General features: G+C 42.6%; 1 protein-coding gene across 3 annotated transcripts in view; it reads right to left on the minus strand.

Annotated features, from left to right (window-relative positions):
- Window positions 1–21541, minus strand: part of LOC122559207 (myoD family inhibitor domain-containing protein-like) — a 154841-nt gene extending 133300 nt beyond the window's left edge. For all 3 annotated transcript variants that reach the window (XR_006314363.1, XM_043708591.1, XM_043708588.1), the window contains exon 1: window positions 21469–21541. Coding sequence is in view for 2 of the 3 variants with exons in the window: in XM_043708591.1 (XP_043564526.1) it covers window positions 21469–21526 (58 nt within the window). In the remaining variant the exon portion in view is untranslated. The remainder of the gene's footprint in view (window positions 1–21468) is intronic.
- Window positions 21542–21781: the final 240 nt, after the last annotated feature.

A 21781-nucleotide genomic window follows, 5' to 3' on the forward strand; every position in this document is an offset into this window, starting at 1 on the left:
GGTCTGGGGGGATGGTGAAAACTCGGCAGGGCTGGGAGCTGGGAGCTGGTGTGGGTGTGGAGCTGGGAGTGGGAGTGGAACCTGTAACTGGAGTGGGTGTGGTGGTGGGGGGAATAGGGATGGAGTCATGAGCAGGGTTAGTGTTCCCCTCAGGGTTCTGGGCGGCAGGGATGGTGATAGTGGGATCTGTGGGGGACGTGTCAGCAGAATGCAGGTGAGTGGCGCTGGTGGGGGCAGAAGTGGTGGTGTGTGGCGTTGGTGGGGGTGGAAGTGGTGGCAGACACGGCAGTAGGGGTGGCGGCAGTCACTGAGCATGTGACATCAGTGATTATGTGAGGGGCGGAAGTGATGTCACGTGTGATGCATGATGAATTGTGCGGGGCGGAAGTGGCTGTGGGAATGGTCATGATGGGGGGCGGAAATGACATCATCAATCAGCGTGGGCGTGGCAGCAGTACCAGCCGCATGGCCAACGGTGTCCGAGCAGTTCCAGAGGCCAGCAGTCATGGCACAGGTTATAACAGCAGGGAGGTCATGTTGGAATTGTACAGGATTTTGGTATGGCCACACTGTGTTCAATCTTAGTCATGGGACTCTGGGAAGGTTATGATTGTACTGGAAGGGGAGAAGAGGCTGGATAAATTTGGATTGTTTTCTTTGAAACAGAGAATGTTTAGGGGGTCCTGATAGAGTGTGTAAGATTGTGAGGGGGATGGACAGGGCAAGAGTTTGGCAGCTGTTCCCCTGAGTTTAAGGTCAATAATAAGGGGTTCACTTTTAAGGTGAAAGGCAGGAGTTTTGGAGGGGGCTTGAAGAAAATCCAGGTGGTTGAGGGAGGAAACCTCATAAGCTTTTTTAAAAGTCCTTGGATGAGCACTCAAAGTGTCATAACATTCAAAGCTGTGGAAATGAAACTAGTGTAGATTTAGTGTATTTTTTGGCAGTACAGGCTAGATGGGCCAGAGGGCCTCTTCCAGCTTGTATGATTCTATGATTTTAAATTCAATGGCAAGTGGTGCATTGTCCTGTCTGTTTGTTGGAAGTCATGAAAATCAGAGAGCATCTTCCCTTCTTCTAATGAATGGTTTTGAAAAAAATAACCTGACAAACTGAACCAAAAGATAACAAGAGGACATGGAGAGAAGTAAATAGAGAGAATCGTGTGAGGTAAGGGTGAGTGGAGCAAGTGCAAGGGTTTTTGGAGAGGGGTGTGGTTTGTCTGGCTAGCACAGAGATAAGCAGAGCTAAAGCTAATGAAGTGTGTGAGCAACAAGATGAACAGGAAAGGAAGGTGAGAGCGATTGTCTCACTGCAGTCAAATGCCAGTGGAGTTGTTGGAGTTCAGGAAAATCAATGGGCATCTTTGCTTCCCAGATCAGCTGTGGCTAACACTTGAGTTTATGATGAGGAGAGGACAGCATACCTTGGATGCTGTGGACAGTGTTGGAGGAAGAATGAATAGTTGTGAACATTTCTCTAGATGCATCAGTTCTTTAGTACAAATTGTTCACGATTACCTCTCTGTAACCTTTGGAGAGAAAGGGCATTATGAAATTTTTAGGCTGTCCTTTTGGACCAGTGCTGAGTTTTGCTCCTGTTACCACACTAAGTTCTCTCTTGTTTGTGGACTTTTTTTTCAGAACCTTTGCTGCACAATCATTGAGTCCCAGTGTAGGAAAGTGAGTCTGTATCAGCAAGATCAGAACGGCAGCCACAAGTCTCTTCCTTTTCAGTTTCCACTGCCAAACTTTGGCCCTTGATGCTTTTAAGTCTGAATGCCACAACTGGCAAATAATTGGTTGACAAACATATATTGTGTTGTAATACTGCACAAGAGTAGGCTCAACAATATAATGCTTCCAAACGGTTCTAAACAACATTGTAGGCAGTTCAACCTAACATTTATTATAGTTTCAAAGCTTAGTATTTATGCTTTCGTCCGGGCTAATTTGTAATAACACTATCAAAAGGAGTGATATACAATCTACAAGAGGCAGGTGTTTTCATCACTCATTAAGAAATGCAACATACTTGGATTATGTCATTATTCAGATCAGCAACTCAATTGCAGCTACACTGATCGATTAGCAATTTAATTAAACATCTGACTGGATTATTTTTTTTTAAATTGTAATCATGTTGACAGTTGTTTTACTACTGATGAGCTGAAAAATGTGTTGCTGGAAAAGCGCAGCAGGTCAGGCAGCATCCAAGGAGCAGGAGAATCGATGTTTCGGGCATAAGCCCTTCTTCAGGAATGAGGACGGTGTGCCAAGCAGGCTAAGATAAAAGGTGGGGAGGAGGGACTTGGGGGAGGGGTGTTGGGAATGCGATAGGTGGAAGGAGGTTAAGGTGAGGTTGATAGGCCGGAGTAGGGGTGGGGGCAGAGAGGTCGGGAAGAAGAATGCCGGTCAAGAAGGCGGGGCTGAGTCCGAGGGGTGGAAATGAGATAAAGTGAGGGGAGGGGAAATGAGGAAGCTGGAGAAATCTACATTCATCCCTTGTGGTTGGAGGGTTCCTAGGCGGAAGATGAGGCGCTCTTCCTCCAGGCGTTATGTTGCCATTGTCTGGCGATGGAGGAGACCAATGACCTGCATGTCCTTGGTGGAGTCCTTCGTCATTTCCGCCACCTCCAAAGAGACCCCACCACCAAGGATATATTTCCCTCCCCTCCCCTATCAGCGTTCCGGAAAGAGCACTCCCTCCGCGACTCCCTCGTCAGGTCCACACCCCCCACCAACCCAACCTCCACTCACGGCACCTTCCCCTGCTACTGCAAGAAATGCAAAACTTGCACCCACACCTCCCACCTCACTTCCCTTCAAGACCCAAGGGATCCTTCCATATCCGTCGCAAATTCACCTGCACCTCCACACACATCATGTACTGCATCCGCTGCACCCGATGTGGCCTCCTCTACATTGGGGAGACAGGCCGCCTACTTGCGGAACGTTTTAGAGAACACCTCTGGGACACCCACCAACCAACCCAACCGCCCCGTGGCTGAACACTAACTCCCCCTCCCACTCCGCCAAGGACATGCAGGTCCTTGGCCTCCTCCATCGCCAGACCATGGCAACACGATGCCTGGAGGAAGAGCGCCTTATCTTCCGCCAAGGAACCCTCCAACCACAAGGGATGAAATGCAGATATCTCCAGCTTCCTCATTTCCTCTCCCCCCTCCTTATCTCAGTCCCAACCCTCGGACTCAGCCCCACCTTCTTGACCTGCAATCTTCTTCCTGATCTCTCCATCCCCACCCCTTCTCCAGCCTATCACCCTCACCTTAACCTCCTTCCACCTATCGCATTCCCAACGCCTTCCCCCAAGTTCCACCTCCCTACCTTTGATCTTAGCCTGCTTGGCGCACCCTCCTAATTCCTGAAGAAGGGCTTATGCCCGAAATATCGATTCTCCTGCTCCTTGGATGCTGCCTCACCTGCTACGCTTTTCCAGCAACAGATTTTTCAGCTCTGATCTCCAGCATCTGCAGTCCTCACTTTCTCCTAGTTGTTTTACCACAGTAACCTGTGATATTTCTCCCAAATCCAATAAACAGTACATCATTGTTTAGTATTAAGGTTTCATTTCAAGTCAAAGACTCGAACCTAACACAAATGAGTTTGAAGGGCAGATCTCCATTTAGTACTGATAGCCATATATTCAGCATTACATTTGATAGTCAAAATTCTTTTTGAACTCCCTTTGGTGTGAGCAGTGCCCAAACTGTGATGTAATTCTTAAATATTTTCTGTTTCTCATGTATACTCATGAAAAACAAGATTCTTTTTCCTTTATGAAATTCCTACCACAGAATTGTGTACAGCATTAATGGAAGAAACTATTGAATTTGTTAATAGAAATGATCAAAACGTAATTGGCAACTAGTCACTGACAACGTACTCTGCCAGAACTAACCCAATATATTGCAAAATCTTTGCCCATGGGTTATCTGTTTCAATTACACCAATATGATTTATCTAAAAATGAAGTAGTGGTTTTTAATGGAGTTGAATTTACTGGAGCTGTATAAGTTGATTTGATGTTTGAGAGAAAAAGAATTACCTGATGTTGTAATCACAATAATACATAGAAAGCACTGTCATTCAGTATATTTGTAATTGAAACAGAATCAGGATTTCTAAAAGTAATTTACAAAAACAGAACAATGTTATGTTAAAATGTAAACAATGTTTGCCACTAAAAGGTGACAGCAGTAGATTTTACAGAATAATGCAAATGATACCATACCATGCTCTGGATAGTGGGGTTTCTTGTAACTTCTATGTTTGTATATGGGAGGGGAACTGCAAGTTGATTCTGCAGATCAAAGTTAACGAAGAAGAAGGAAACTGCAACTCTATTTCAAGTGTGTTATAGAAAACTATGTTGAGGCTACTTATGGCACAGTAAAAGTGTCCCTACCTGGGAGCCTGAAGGTACAAGCTCCACCTGCTCCAATGGTGTAACATAACATTACTGAACAAACTGATTTGGAAAATATCTGGAAAATCATGCTGTGCAAAGGGAATACATATTTACATAAATTACAGAATAATAAAGACTCAACAGTGCCATAATAATGGTCCATCCAAAGACTGGGGGTTAAAGATAATAAAGAATGGCAAATGTCTCTACAATATGTCTGGAGCTGTTTTCATTTGGATAAAGGATAAGTTTGACTATATTTGAATGGGGTATCCTATCAGTGTTGCTGCTGACCAACCCTACAAAGTTCTAAGAATGCAACTCGTTTATATATATTGAAGAAATGGTTAACAAAAGTTGTTGTTCATCAGTATGAAGACAGATTTACCTGTCTCTCCAACAGCAGTATGATTTTAGTACAAGTTCTAAATCAGCATATTTTAATACAAAATGAAGAAAAGGAAATATGGAATTTAGTTCTAGAAAACAAAATGGGGCAAGTAGACAATGAAAGGGCATAGGAATATTTATGAAACAGAGATCTGAATACAATTAAATGAATTGGAATGAAATACTTGCAATTAGGCGGTGTCTAGTCAATTAAAAATCTCTAAATGTGAGATCATGGTGCAGGCTGCATAAATATCTACAGGACATGGAAAGGGGGAAAAAAAATCAAAATGCAAACCTGAAGATTGTGAGAAAGGAGGAATAAGAGAACACTGAGAGGGTGAATAGCAACACAAAGGTAGGCAGAGGATATATAAAAAGCAAAAGTTTCATTAAGTTATTCAAGTGAGGACTTAACGGAGAAAGAATTATTAAACTAAGTTGGGGAGTAGGCATTTCATGACTAACATATGCAAGTACTTTTGAGAATGATAAGATAAAAACTTGGAGGAGGGAATGGCCTTTGGATCTTTGATTGATACCTGACAAATACTGCACGACGAACAATTACCAGACAATGATCTTTCACTGAATTGGCCAATAAGTTGCCAACAGGCACCCTAATTTTCCGATTAAGGACAGTGGATAAGTTCAGAAGAAGGTACAGTCTCCTGTTTCATGCAAGGGGGGAAGAGGGTGACTCTCAACATTCTTTAGAACTTTTAACTTAAAAATTATAACAATAGTTAGACCATCACTGTGGAGGAGGATCCTCAATGTGCCCTGTGCCAATTCTGTGGCCAGGTAAGAAGCTCTCAAAGGCCACTTGGAACAAAAGCCCCCTCACTTTCCATCTGATACTGGGAGGCAGCCTCCAGTCAGCTGACCTGTTACTGAAGCCACAGGAGGCCTTGCATCCAGTTGGCCTCCATTAATTGACCATCAACTTACCAAACTGGAAACGTATCCACTTCTGCTTCTGATCCTACTTTTGCAAAATAAGGCCAGCAACAAGAGTTGGTGCCAGAAAACAGGCATACCATTTGTTAACGTGGATAATTGCACGACCACTCTTCTGCTGCTCTGCTCCCCTCCCAGAACCCCACCCCTGCGAGTGTTCACAAATGCACACACCCTACCTCTGTATCCACCTGCACATTGAGTCAAAGACTCTGTCTAAAGAGAGGGTGGAAAGAGACAAAAGTTTAATAGGACAAAGAATAGCACAGAGGAAAGTAGAGATGTAATTTAGTTTTATGTAATTGCTACTGAATTTATGAAATTATTTATTTACACATTGACTATTGAGAAATTCAGGAAGAGACATTATTATTTATGGGAATACGTTGTAGCATGGAGTGAGTAGGAGTTCATTCATTATTGTTATTGATTTTGTAACAAATATAAAGGGGCCAGTGGGAGTAACTTAATTCATGATTGCGAATATTGAGAATTAATATAGTAGCTAACCTACTGAAGTTAGCATAAATATGTTAAGAAATTAACTCATTAATTATTTTATAAAGTAATAACAATGCTGGGCAGTTGGTTCATGTTAATACAATAAACTTAGGAAGGGGAATTAATTGTCATCGTAATTTGAGGAAGATGCAATGAAAATGTGTTGCTGGAAAAGTGCAGCAGGTCAGGCAGCATCCAAGGAGCAGGAGAATCGATGTTTCGGGCATCAGCCCTTCTTCAGGAATGAGGAGAGTGTGCCAAGCAGGCTAAGATAAAAGGTAGGGAGGAGGGACTTGGGGGAGGGGCGTTGGAAATGCGATAGGTGGAAGGAGGTTAAGGTGAGGCTGATAGGCCGGAGTGGGGGTGGGGGCGGAGAGGTCATGAAGAAGATTGCAGGTTAGGAAGGTGGTGCTGAGTTCGAGGGTTGGGACTGAGACAAGGTGGGGAGAGGGGAAATGAGGAAACTGGAGAAATCTGAGTTCATCCCATGTGGTTAGAGGGTTCCTAGGCGGAAGATGAGGCGCTCTTCCTCCAACTGTCATGTTACTATGGTCTGGCATTGGAGGAGTCCAAGGACCTGCATGTCCTTAGTGGAGTGGGAGGGGGAGTTGAAGTGTTGAGCCACGGGGTGGTTGGGTTGGTTGGTCCGGGTGTCCCAGAGGTGTACTCTGAAACGTTCCGCAAGTAGGCGGCCTGTCTCCCCAATATAGGGGAGCCACATCGGATGCAGCGGATGCAGTAATTAATGTGTGTGGAGGTGCAGGGGAATTTGTGGCGGATATGGAAGGATGCCCTGGGGCCTTGGAGGGAAGTAAGGGGGGAGGTGTGGGCGCAAGTTTTGCATTTCCTGCGGTTGCAGGGGAAGGTGCCGGGAGTGGAGGTTGGGTTGGTGGGGGGTGTGGACCTGACAAGAGAGTCACGGAGGGAGTGGTCTTTTCGGAACGCTGATAGGGGACGGAAATACATCCCTGGTGGTGAGGTCCGTTTGGAGGTGGCGGAAATGACGACGGATGATATGATGTATATGAAGGTTGGTGGGGTGGTAGGTGAGGACCAGTGGGGTTCGGTTCTGGTGGTGACCAACCTCCATACACATCATATCATCCGTCGTCATTTCTGCCACCTCCAAATGGACCTCACCACCAGGGATATATTTCCGTCCCCTCCCTTATCAGCGTTCTGAAAAGACCACTCCCTCCGTGACTCCCTTGTCAGGTCCACACCCCCCACCAACCCAACCTCTACTCCCGGCACCTTCCCTTGCAACTACAAGAAATGCAAAACTTGCGCCCACACCTCCCCCCTTACTTCCCTCCAAGGCCCCAAGGGATCCTTCCATATCCGCTATAAATTTACCTGCACCTCCACACGCATCATTTACTGCATCCGCTGCATGCGATGTGGCCTCCTCTATATTGGGGAGACAGGCCGCCAACTTGCGGAATGTTTCAGAGAACACCTCTGGGACACCCGGACCAACCAACCACCCCCACTCCGGCCTATCAGCCTCACCTTAACCTCCTTCCACCTATCGCATTTCCAACGCCCCTCCCCCAAGTCCCTCCTCCCTACCTTTTATCTTAGCCTGCTTGGCACACTCTCCTCATTCCTGAAGAAGGACTGATGCCCGAAACGTCGATTCTCCTGCTCCTTGGATGCTGCCTGACCTGCTGCACTTTTCCAGCAACACATATTCAGCTCTGATCCCCAGCATTGCAGTCCTCACTTGCTCCTAGAAGATGCAATGATGGCAGGTTGCATTTAATTTAAGTAACAACAATTGTGAGATAAAATTATGTAGTATTTATTAAGGAAACACTAAGTTACAGAAAGGATGAACTGTTGATAAAGACTGGGGAATGAGGTATAGGGGAAAATTCATGAATAAATTATTTACTAAGCCCTTGAAGAAAACGAAGAGACTGGGATTTGCTTTAGTGCCTAGTTAAGAACGTGAGCACAATAATCTACGGTGAACTAAATCACATTATTCCAGGAAAGCGCCAAAATGATGGTATGAAAGTAAATGCAGGAATAGAAAAGCTTTTTTTTTTCAGTAATTTATTATGATGGCAGAAGAAAGCCGAGTAAATCTATATTAATTCTATCATTAGATTAGCTCTGACTGGCTGTATTAAAGGTAAGTAAACTTGAGATAAGTTGCCAGCTATTGAGGCCAGTTGTCCTGAGATAAAACAGCATGCCAGGAAACCAAAGAGTTATAATGGGATGGGAAACGAGGGTCAGGGTAGAAATTGGACTTACAGTGCCTGTATTTTAGACAACATGCGGCCTAAAAACCCTTAAAAATAATGTATGAAATATACTAGCATTCTTCCAATTGGGAAATGTGTCAGGCACCAACTTCAGAAAGTGATTTCTAAAGATGCTGCTGATTTGTTGCCAATGCTGACATTGTCAAAACCCTGCCTCTACCCAATGCCCTAGCCTATGTTTGCATGACCGAACACAACAGGACTCCATTAGATTTATATTTAAAGGGATAATGAGCTACATGCAAATTAGCTGTTAACAATTATTTCATTTGGCTGCAGGTATATTTATATGCATTTCTGGATTTTCCCTACATTTGGTTAATGTTTGAAAAGTCCAGGCTGTGATTTGGCTGGCATTCAAGTATCTTTTTGTTGACTTAACAGATTTTGACGAAGCAACTTCCCTTCGGATACGGATAGTGTAGGAGGTCTTCCTTTGGGAGTTGAAGAAGATTGGAGAATGTAGAAAGACAATGCAGGGCAAGAAAGGATGTTTGAACAGGGAGGAGGAGAAAGTGAAGAACGCTCCACCTGGAGACATATCCATTGGCGGTCTTTGAAGGGCTATTCTTTTAATTAAACGTCAAGAAAAAAAAAACGTGAGACATGTTTGCTTCACACAATTGTGGCTGATAACGTGCCAAATTCTGTAGTCATATCGGCAATACTGAAACAGGACAAGGACATTATTGTCTGTGACAGGCAAGATGACCATCACTCTTAACATTGCTGTGTGTGATTCCCTTAAGGTTGCTGCTGGAGATTTCACTTTATATTCATTAATGAGATGTATGCATTGCTGGTAACGCCAGCATTTGTTGCCCATTCCTCATGACTCCTGAAAAGATGGTGGTTCACTGACTTCTTGAACAGTTGTGATCCATGTAATGCAGTTAACCTATCGTGCTTATAGGGAGTGAGTTCCAGTATTTGCAATAACAAAGGATTAGTGATGTATTTCCAGGTGAGGATGATGTGCAGATAGTTGCAAGGACAGCTCTTCCAACTTTGTCACATACTTCAAGAATTGGGTAAGGAGGATTTTGTAGGATCAATAAGGTTGGTTTTACATTTGCCATTTACAATGGCTAAGATGATTCTGTGTGATCATTCCATTTCATTCCTCTTTCTGCATTTTGTAGTGGCTTGATACAACGGAGTGGGTTGATCAGCCTCTTCAAAGGACATTTAAAAGTCAATCTCACTGCAATGGATTTAGAGTTACATATAAATGAAACAAGGTAAAAACAGCATATTTCCTTCTGTGAAGGAAGAAAATGAATTTTTACACTAATAAAAAGTTGTTTCATAATCACCATTACTCAGACCAGGTATTAAATCATAGAGTAGAAATTCCACCAGCTGCTGTACTGGGATTTGAACCCTGGTTCCTGAGGCATGGACCTGGTCCTTTGGATCACTAGTCCAGTGATATTATCATTATCATTATCCCACCATTCTATTGGTAGCAATCCCCTCTGTATTGGTAAAGGGATTGAGCTTCAGAATCATGAGATCATGCTGCAGGTGTACAAAACTCTGGTGTGGCCACATTTGAACTATTGTGTACAGTTCCGGTTACCGCATTATAGGAAGGATGTGGAAGCTTTGGAAAGGGTTGAGAAGAATTTATTAGGATGTTGTCTGGTATAGAGGGAAGGTCTTACAAGGAAAAGCTGAAGGATTTAGACTGTTTTCATTAGAGAGAACAAGGTTGAAAGGTGACTTAATTGAGGCATACAAGATAATCAGCGGTTTAGATAGGTTGGACAGTGAGAGTCTTTTTCCTCAGATGGTGATGGCTAGCACGAGGGGATTTAGCTTTAATTGAGAGGTGATAGATATAGGATAGATGTCAGAGGTAGTTTCGTTACTGAGAGAGTAGTAGGGGCGTGGAACACATTGCCTGCAACAGTGGTAGACTGTTCGGTTTTAAGAGCATTTAAATGGTCATTGGATAGGCACATGGACGAGAATGGAATAGTGTAGGTTAGATGGGCTTCAGATTGGTTCCACAGATCGATGCAACATCGAGGGCTGAAGGGCCTGTATTGCACTGTAATGTTCTATGTTCTATGTTCTACAAGCTACTTAGGTATTGGACACTTTTCCTGGATTGTCCTCCAGAGTTCTATTGGATTTATCCAGGCATTGGTACTTCAGAATACCAATCGTCTATTCTGATATAGTCCAAGAACCTCAACATAATTATTGTCTCCCTTTATCTTTGGTTAATACATTGGAGTCACAAAACCAAGATTGGAGAAGTTCAGCATGATCCCCAATCAATGAACCTATTTTTGTTTTAAGCATCAAGGCTGCCACTATGGATAGACGTGTGATAGTGATATTATTCTTGAAGTGGAGAAATAGAAATGAAGGGAGAGGACCTAATGTGAGGTTCATTCATTCCTGATTATACAAGGCCTCAACAAAAACCAAAGAGTATAAATCTGCAGCAACTTACTTGCATAGGGTTCTGTGCCCCATTAGGAGACAGTGGGGACCACAGATGTTGGAGAAATCAGAGTTGATAAAGCATGGTGCTCGAAAAGGCACACATGGTCAGGCAGCATCCAAGGAGCAAGAGAGTCAATGTTTCAGGCCAAACCCTTCTTCAGGGCTCATTAAAAATGCAGACTGCTCTGTGTCGTGCTGCAGCACTACTGCACTTTGACTTCTTCCTGAGTGGGCTTGTAAATCATCTCACCCCTCCAAACCTCCGCCTCCTAAGAGAAATATAGCCGCTTTGTAGTGAGTTTGGAGGGTGCGCAGAAATTATGACTCACTGCATTGCTCCATTGGAAGGAAAGCTAGCTCATGATGAACTAGACCTAAACATGGCATTAAGGATTTAAATTGAAGGTATAATAAATCCAATTTTGTAAAGAAAATTACCCGAGTTTCAGATTAGGCATTGGAATTATGCGTTGGATGGTCCTTTCAAATCATTTTATTTGTACTATGGTTAATAGTGATTCAAGTGATGATGTTCAATCACCTTGGGACTACCCTAAAGTTTTGTTCTAGTTCCCATTTTGTTCTTTTCTGTATCGATGTATTCTTGCAGTCTGCAAAAATCTCTACCCGCCTATTTTTATTTTATATTCATCAAGTTCTTTCTGAGCACATGCCCTCATTGCACACAGCCCTTATTCCTTTCACAATACAATGGTTGAATAATGACAACCTAATCTCTACCTCCTGCAGTGGGACAATGGAAAATGTGATTATTTTATTCTTCCAGATTGCAGCTTTTTTTCACATGTATGGAATTTCAACTGACAACTATCTTTAGACCTTCATTGATGGCTTTCATTATATTCAATTATATCAAGTGCAACACTTGTTTCTTTATTATTTCATGTTAACCACTTTTCTTTTATTAATTTTACTGCCTGAAATGGCAGGCCTGTTTAAGATCTGCGTATGATTGGAAGAAATTGTACTCTTAATCTACTGGCTGGCTTGCTGTAGTCATGTGATGTCTACCTCTGCTGTTAGTGTCTGTGCACAATCAGTGGCAGCTTTTAAATAAAGGGCAGTTGGAACATGGTGTAAGAATGTATGTATTTTCAGAGCTGCAAGTGAGCCAATTACTGAACAAAAAAAGAATTAAAGAAAACAGCCTGCAGCTTTGAATTACTGGGTAGGTCAAAATGGCTATACATTTTCCATTCCATGGTGGGAGAGAAATGAGAGGAGATATAAGACAGAATTGGATTATTTTCCACTCTGAGTGGCAAAAGTATGAAATAGCTACATAATTAATTAGAGAACTTGAGCATACTAGAGTTGTAACAATGATATCAGTGCTGGGGGGTCCAAAAAGTGTTTTAACTATATTAGAGCCTGGATCGCAATGAGAAATTTTCATACATTTAAGACTCGTTTTGAACTCTAAATTATTATTACATATGAACAATCTCTAGAACTTGCCTCGGTTGAGATAAGACCATCAGACCATAAGACATAGGAGCGGAAGTAAGGCCATTCGGCCCATCGAACCCACTCCGCCATTCAATCATGGCTGATGGGCATTTCAACTCCACTTACCCGCATTCTCCCCATAGCCCTTAATTCCTTGTGACATCAAGAATTTATCAATTTCTGCCTTGAAGACATTTAGCATCCCAGCCTCCACTGCACTCTGTGGCAATGAATTCCACAGGCCCACCACTCTCTGGCTGAAGAAATGTCTCCGCATTTCTGTTCTGAATTTACCCCCTCTAATTCTAAGGCTGTGTCCACGGGTCCTAGTCTCCTTGTCTAACGGAAACAATTTCCTAGCGTCCACCCTCTCCAAGCCATGTATTATCTTGTAAGTTTCTATTAGATCTCCCCTTAATCTTCTAAACTCCAATGAATACAATCCCAGGATCCTCAGCCGTTCCTCATTACATTTTTTTTTACATTACATTCCATTACATTACAGTGTGGAAACAGGCCCTTCGGCCCAACAAGTCCACACCGACCCGCCGAATCGCAACCCACCCATACCCCTACATTTACCCCTTACCTAACACTACGGGCAATTTAGTATGGCCAATTCACCTGACCTGCACATCTTTGGACTGTGGGAGGAAACCGGAGCACCTGGAGGAAACCCACGCAGACACGGGGAGAACGTGCAAACTCCACACAGTCAGTCGCCTGAGGCAGGAATTGAACCCGGATCTCTGGCGCTGTGAGGCAGCATGCTAACCACTGTGCCACCGTGCCGCCCACTCATATGTTAGACCTACCATTCCAGGGATCATCCGTGTGAATCTCCGCTGGACACGCTCCAGTGCCAGTATGTCCTTCCTGAGGTGTGGAGACCAAAACTGGATGAGTGGATTTTCTTTATGTCTACTATCTAGAACTTCAGATCTTCATTCTTCCCATTGTTTTGAGCTTGCAACTTTATTTGTTCTCCTGAGATGAGCATCCATTCCATTCAACAACCACAACTTTACCTTTGAGTGCTTGGGTCACGACCTTGTATCATTTTTTTACAGGTCAGTGAAGTTCATGTTGACATCAGAGTTCAAGGGTAAAAGGAGACTATTGATAATAACGTGCTTACACTGATATATCTAGCTGAATCCTCTGAGTTTGGACAACTGAAATGTAGTTTAATCTGAGATATGCTGAAGAGATCCTGCCATGACAACATATCTGCTGAGAACGGAGACCCTTCCTCTCAAGAAAGCTACCAATACGTTCAGAAGTTCTGAGGTAACTAACTGGAAAACAGAAACAATTTTGCATTATGCTGAGAGATATTTGAGGCTGAATGAGAAAAACAGACTAGAAATAACAAAATAAATGTTTGCAGAAAGGCTAGCAGAATGATCAAGGCCAGCGCATGGGATATAAATATTGTGGAGGACATCACACAGAAGAAATAAATCATGGTGAAAGCAGGGCTCTAGCTACAAGTGGCTGAATTCATTTTGCAAACAAGCTTTTAAGTAGAAAGAAGTAAGGCAAGCCTTTATAGATAGCTGCTGGAGAGATGTAAACTGTTAAATCTGTCAAATCACTTTACACCGTAGAATAGGTTAGCAGCTTCAGGTCTAGAAGTGGAAAATGGTTTATGACTGTTATAATGATGACTGTAGAAGAAGAGCGCCAAATAAATGCAAAATGTTCAATAAACACTGATGTTTCATACAACAACATGAGCTTCGCAGACCTGTAAAGAAATGATACAAGGTCGTGACCCAAAGCATTCAAAGGTAAAGTTGTGGTTGTTGAATGGAATGGATGCTTATCTCAGGAGAACAAATAAAGCCGTGAGCTCAAAGCAACGGGAAGAATGAAGATCTGAAGTTCCAAATGGTAGACATAAGGAAAATCCACTCATCTCAACTGAGGCAAGTTCTAAAACTTTGACTAGTCACACTAAGGGTGCCAGAAAAGATTTGCAGTGTTTTGCAGGCCACAAATCGATGACTGCCAAACAGATCAAAGAAGATGACAAATATGCTTTACATTCCTTGCCTGTCTTCCTGGTGAATATCATTTTGAAATAGATGAAAATGTGAGGCTACATTTCTTATGAGCAGAGATTCGGCTCGCCCTCAAGGCAAGACAGAAGAGTTGGAAGATTTGAAGAGATTGCACTCCCTCATGCCAATCATTGATGAAATATCATCAGTACTTGCCAAGTTAAAAGACTTTTAATACCATCAGTACAAAGAATGGTTGCTGGCAAATAAAGCTTGATGGAAGCTATAGTTTGCTAACTACATTCTGGATGTGTTTGGATGTAATGATGATCGCACATGCCATCTGGTATTCCTCTGCTCTGGAGAAATATCATCACAGATAGCATGAGATCATAATCTTCCCAGATGGAAGCTATTGTGAATAATTTGCTGGTCTATAGATGTTGAGACACAATGGAAGAAGCCATCACAGACCATGATCAAAATCAAGTGTGACTTCGAGAGAGAGATTTCATCAAAAGAATCTGTAAGTAGACAAAAAAAATGCAATTGAACATGCTTGAAGTAAAATACATCAGTCATGCGACAGCAGCAAAACAAATTACAAAGATTTTTGACAAGGTGAGAGCTGTAGCACATGTGTAGTGACCAACAGATGTCTTTGGAAGCTCACTGCTAAGGACATGCAGTGATATCAGGCATAGAACAAGAAGCAATTTTCACTATAATCAAGCATCTAGTGATGACAATGTAGTGCATAGCTGCTACAATGTCAATTGTTAAATCACCTTGTACTTTGGTGCCAGTGGGACAGGACTTGGAGGAACTCTTTTGTGGCAAGGATAGCCTGTTACATTAGTATGGTAGTTCAGTGGTTAGCACTGCTGCTTCACAACACCAGGGACCTGGGTTCAATTCCAGCCTTGGGCAACTATGTGGAGTTTACACATTCTCCCCATGTCAGTGTGGGTTTCCTCCCACAGTACAAAGATGTGCAGGTCAGGTGAATTGGCTATTGCCTGCAGTATCCAGGGATGTGTAAGTTAGGTGGACTATGCATTGGAAACGTAGGATTACAGGGATAGGGTCAACATGGATACTACCATTACATGTGGGGACGCCACCCACTATGTATGCAAAGATACCCATGTGACTTGGCCAACGTTGTCTATCTCATACGCTGCAGGCAAGAATGCCCCAAGGCATGGTACATTGGCGAGACCAAGCAGGCGCTACGACAACGAATGAATGGACACTGCACACCAATCGACAGACAGGGATGTTCCCTCCCAATCGTGGAACACTTCAGCAGTGAGGGGTATTCGGCCTCAAATCTTCGGGTGACCATCTTCCAAGGCAGACTTCAGGATATGCAATGATGCAAAGTGGCCAAACAGAAGCTGAGAGCCAAGTTTGGTACCCATGAGGATAGCCTCACCTGGGACCAAGGGTTCATGTCACACTGCAGGTGACCCCACTACACGATACGCACACACACTCACACACACACTCATGCAGACCCTCTCTCAGACACACACATATACAATCCCCACACTCACATCCATGCACATACCCTCTCACAGGCTTATACTCCATCACACCCACACAAGCACTTTATCAAGCTTTCACACATGCAAAGATGCACTCTCTCATGTGCACTTACGCAACACTCATTCTCTCTCCCTCTCTCCCCCCTCAACACACATGTAAATCTATGGGGTGAATTTGCATTTGCAGACACACTCTATTTTGTTCAAAAAGCACACAATCTGCAGGCAGTCAATGTAGGCAATCAATCCATGTAACATTTTACAAATTCCTACATTGGAAATAGAACCAGTCTGACTCAACGTTGGGATACAGACAGATTCTAACCTCACACCTTTAATATATTGTCTGAGCTGAGATGTCACCATTTTTTTATAAAGCCTGAGGTTATCTCAAGAATGTGTCTTGAAAGAAGTTCTGGGATTTACATACCAAAACCTGCAACCGATTCTAAAAGATAAAAGACTTAACAGCAATCTAGATTTGTTCAATATATCATTTCAGTTGCATGACACTGTGGTCTTTTGCTATAAATTCTGTGTCTTATGATACTGCTGCACAGAAGAAGCAGCACTCTGAAAGCTAGTAGTTCCAAATAAACCTGTTGGACTATAACCTGGTGTTGTCTGATTTTTAACTTTGTCCATCCCAGTCCAACACCGGCACCTCCACATACTGGGAGTGAGATCAGCTGATGTTAACTAATACCAATGAAAATGTACTGGTATGGTACTTGTGTTGATACGTAACTGCAAAACTTGTGATGAATGACAATAGTCCTCATTTTGTGAGTGAAGAATGGAGCTGCTAGATAAAGGGTTGGGAAATTCACCACCATTATTGGTCTCCACACAATCCCTAGTCAAATCGAAATGCTGAGAAGGCAACATATTTTATCAAATGGATAATAAGGAAATTGAGCAAATTTAACATGATCTTCTGAAGGGCAATGCTTGAGTGAAGGAACTGATATGCTGAAGGCATGGTAAGTGGTTCAATTGAAAGGCTAATGTCATGCCGCTCTCAAACTTTGAATGGTGAAAAAGACTACGTGGGCGGCACGGTGGCACAGTGGTGAGCACTGCTGCCTCGCAGCGCCAGAGACCCGGGTTCAATTCCCGACTCAGGCGACTGACTGTGTGGAGTTTGCACGTTCTCCCCGTGTCTGCGTGGGTTTCCTCCGGGTGCTCCGGTTTCCTCCCACAGTCCAAAGATGTGCAGGTCAGGTGAATTGGCCATGCTAAATTGCCCGTAGTGTTAGGTATAGGGGTAAATGTAGGGGTATGGGTGGGTTGCGCTTCGGCGGGTCGGTGTTGACTTGTTGGGCCGAAGGGCCTGTTTCCATACTGTAATGTAATCTAATCTAAACTACAGAAAACAGAAATAGTAAGGAACATGAGTGACAAATCAAAGTGAAATGACGGAAAGTCAAATTTTACTTGAATAAAACTGTTATGTTATTGCCAGGAGTGAGCACTGGAAAGTCAACCAAAGTGTAAATGTTCATTGCTTTGAACAAGAGTCAGCCCACATGGCAACTCACGACCTGTGTTAAACAGTTGTCATCTCAATCATATGTGATGAATGGAAATGACCAGATGAGCCAAAGCTACTTCACACAATTACTGAAGATCTGTTTGCCTTAGGTCACAAAGGTATCCAGGCGAGCCCACATGCTGCAGTCTTGACACATTCCTTGAACTTGAGCATTTGGTGTTGGAAAAGCATAGCCAGTCAGACAGCATTCAAGGTGCAGGAGAATCAATGTTTCAGGTATAAGCCCTTCATTAGGAATGAGGCTTGTGGGCCAAGAGGGCTGAGAGATAAATGGGAGGGAGGTGGGCTGGGGGGGAATGATAGCTGAGAGTGCAATAGGTGGTTAGGTGTCACACACACATGAAGCAACCCCACCACCCCATGGCCGAACACTTTAACTTCCCCTCCCACTCACTCAAGGGCATGCAGATCCTGGGCGTCCTCCATCGCCAAACCCTTACCACCCACTGCCTGGAGGAAGGATGCCTTATCTTCCACCTTGGGACCCACCAACCACATGGGATCAATGTGGATTTCACCAATTTCCTCATTTCCCCTCCCTCCACCTTATCCTTTATGGGCGACATGGTGGCACAGTGATTAGCACTGCTGCCATGCAGCGCCAGAAACCCGGGTTCAATTCCCGCCTCAGGCGACTGACTGTGTGGAGTTTGCACATTCTGCGTGGGTTTCCTCCGGGTGCTCCGGTTTCCTCCCACAGTCCAAAAATGTGCAGGTTAGGTGAATTGGCCATGCTAAATTGCCTGTAGTGTTAGGTGTAGGGGAGTGGGTCTGGGTGGGTTGCGCTACGGTGGGTCGGTGTGGACTTATTGGGCCGAAGGGCCTGTTTCCACACTGTAAGTAATCTAAAGCTCGAATCCCAAATCCAACTTTCCAAATAGGCACTGCCCTCTTGACCTGTCCTACCTGTCCATCTTCCTTCCCACCTGTCCACTCCACACTCCTCTCCAACCTTTCGCTTTTACCCCCATCTTCCTCTACCAATCTCACTCTCAGCTACCTTGCCCCCAGCAGCACCCATCCCCCTCCTATTTATCTCTCAGCCCCCTTGGCCCACAAGCCTCAGTCCTGAAATGTCAATTCTCCTGGTCCTCTGATGCTGCTGGACCTGCTGTGCTTTTCCACCACCACACTCTTGACTCTGATCTCCATCATCTGTAGTCCTCACTTTCTCCTATACATTCCCTGAATTGTCTGTTAATATGCTATAATTATTCACTTGCTTCTGTTGCTTTTTATACATTGATTAATTTTACCATCAGTATGTATACATTGAGAATAGAAAAGACCTGAATCACTTACCAGAGATTCATCAAACAGCTAACTCCTTTTGCTGTAATAACCAAGGATCAATTTCAGTTAGCTTCCATGATTCTAGCTCTTTCTCTGACTGACTGACTACCATGGGGTCCTTACCTATCTGCTCCTTTCTGGCAACAGCATGGCAAATGCTCAGCAGGGACTAAGTCAAATGGTTTATTTTAGATTTCAAGCTGGAATTACAGGTCAAGATGACTCAACCATTATATTAACAACACCCCCCCCTCCCACCCCCCACCCCACCCCATTCACCTCTTTGTCCCACCATATAGGCTCATTGTACAGAAGGATTAAAATGATGGCTACGTAATACACACCTGAACTTGCAGTCAATTTGCGATCATTATTGTCAGCACAATTTAGGTTGGGATTTTATCCTTTTCCCAAAGTGGACAAGGACCTAATTATTTTGGCCTGATGAAGTCCTTAGCAGCAGATGCCAGACTTGCCAACATTTATGGGTACCAATATTCAGCAAACCTAATCATAAAGGTAATTTTTAAAAATCTTTTTGTTTGTGGCCAGCAAGAGAAAGAGTACTACTATTAGCCTTGCACAGAATTGTAGGATCATTGGGATCTCTGTGCACCCCTCTCACAACATTCCAGACCTGCCTTTGCCAGTGCCTGTTCCCATGGGTCGCTGTTGGCAACCTGCTCTCACTTTTACGTGACAGTTCTATGTCACCAACTCTAGATTGAAGCAGGAGTGGCCCTAACTTGTGAGTAAAAGTTACCAGACTATTATTTCAGTGAGCTCACCCCTCTGGGTCTACTCACACTCCAACTAACATCAGGATTACAAACAGAATCATAAATTCCTGCGGTAAAAATATTTTAGAAACTTACACATTACAAAACAAATTAGTAACACAGAGACAATCAACAATAAATTAGTTAGCATCAACTGAATGGCCATCAACTTAATATTTACTCATTGTTTTATTGTCACATTTTCTTTCATTTGCAGCAATTGTTTTGGATTTATTGAGTTATCTTGATTTAATTATTGATTATATACCTGTAAATTCTTTTAGTTTTCAGTTAATAATTAATTTTATGGTATTTAAGTTGCATGAACGCATTTTGGAAAAAATCAGCGTTTGTGAAATCCATATAGCTCAAACACATTAGGTAAAGTGTAAAATGTATGGATCTCATTGTTATTCTGTGACTCATAGTTCTTGATTGACTAATTGCTCATTCCACACTCAGTTATTGATTTAATGCTTCCCCAACCTTAGCTGTTAAAAAGACTGTGGATCAAGAGATTATAAAAGATGTATTGAGATGCTAGAATGACTATATCATTCTTTTTAAACACAAGTCAACTTGCTGATTTATCTTGTCTGTTAATCAACTGCTTTTAAGGTGATTTATACTTTCATTACATTTTTGCAATATTTCTATTCTTTTTTAGATTGCCTCTAACATATACTATTTCCCAGCAGATCAAACATATGCACAATGAGTTCTGTAATATTTGGCTTTCAATTGTTTAATTTGCTTGTATGACATTGCTCTGTCCACTGTTTTTAATGTTGGCCACTATTAAAGTAGTGGATGGAAAAATGCCACACGAGCATGTTCAATGTTTGTCTTTTGATGCTGGCAACAGTAATTTCTAGGCAGTTAAAATGATTGAATATATAACAAGTAAGACAAACACACAGTTCCTTTTTCAGATTTCCATTTAAGGTGAAATTAAGCTGTAGAATGACAAAAATCCATTTGAAACTGCCCTATTGCCATACATAGACTCCATATAGCTCAAACATATTATGTAAGGAATGAAATGACAGACAGAATTACAATATTTAGACCTTTCTGTTCCCTTTATTCCATATTCCACACATACATAATTGTTAGTACTTTACTAAATGTGTACTCTGGAGACCCATTGTTTCAAAATTAGCCATTTACAGTGCTCATAAGAGAAGTTACATTTCTCTGCTTTGGAAAACTCTTTGGAGATCCTCTTAGATTTGTGTCACTTTTTGTTCTCACATCTATTATTTAAAAGGGTATTTTAAAACAGTGAAAGGAACTGTGAAATGCAGATGCTTTAAATGTTACTGCAGTAGCGGATAGAACAATTGGACTCTCGGGTATATCCATCGTGCTAACAACTAGGCAAAGAGGGCTGTTATAAAAGGTCAGAGTTCAAAATGCAATAATTCTGACATCTATTTTATTTCTAAACCTCTCGCTGTGAAATAACTGTTGTTTCTAAACTGTAGTGGCTTAGATAGAATTTTAAACTTAATCTTTCACTTCCATTCCCTCATGCAATCTTTTAATAAAAAAATTGCATTGCTATACACTTATGTTGCGCTTAACATACAAGTAATATATTGTAATTTATTCATTGCAATATAAAATTATGAAATGTCTTATAAAGAAACTAAGCAAGCTGCAATCATACATGACATTGTTTCTTGGCCCACATTTACTATATGCTGTTTTCTCTATTATTTTTGCTTCAGTTTCACATTTTCCTATTTGTAGTTGCCTCTCTTTGTCGACTCTGATCTCCAGCATCTCAGTTCTCACCTTTTGTTGTCCTGCCATGTGAAAACAAAATGGCGCAGAAATTCCTCTGGCGTTCCATCAGTCTCTCAACTGTCGTCTAGCAGAATCCCTCCGAGAAACAGTGACCCAGTGGTGCTTTGGAACTTAAACTGGGAATTTGTTTCAGTCAGGATCCAGTGTATGAGTACTGGACAGCATACCTGGTAGAAGAAAGAATATAAAAGACTTATATATACAAAGTGAGCTCTTTATAACCAGTGAATGTTTCAAGACATTTTATAGCCAATAAACTGCTTTTTGAAGGATGTCACTGTTGTAATATAGGAAACACAGC

Source organism: Chiloscyllium plagiosum, chromosome 18 (assembly GCF_004010195.1).
Source record: "Chiloscyllium plagiosum isolate BGI_BamShark_2017 chromosome 18, ASM401019v2, whole genome shotgun sequence".
NCBI classification, from domain to species: Eukaryota; Metazoa; Chordata; class Chondrichthyes; order Orectolobiformes; family Hemiscylliidae; genus Chiloscyllium; species Chiloscyllium plagiosum.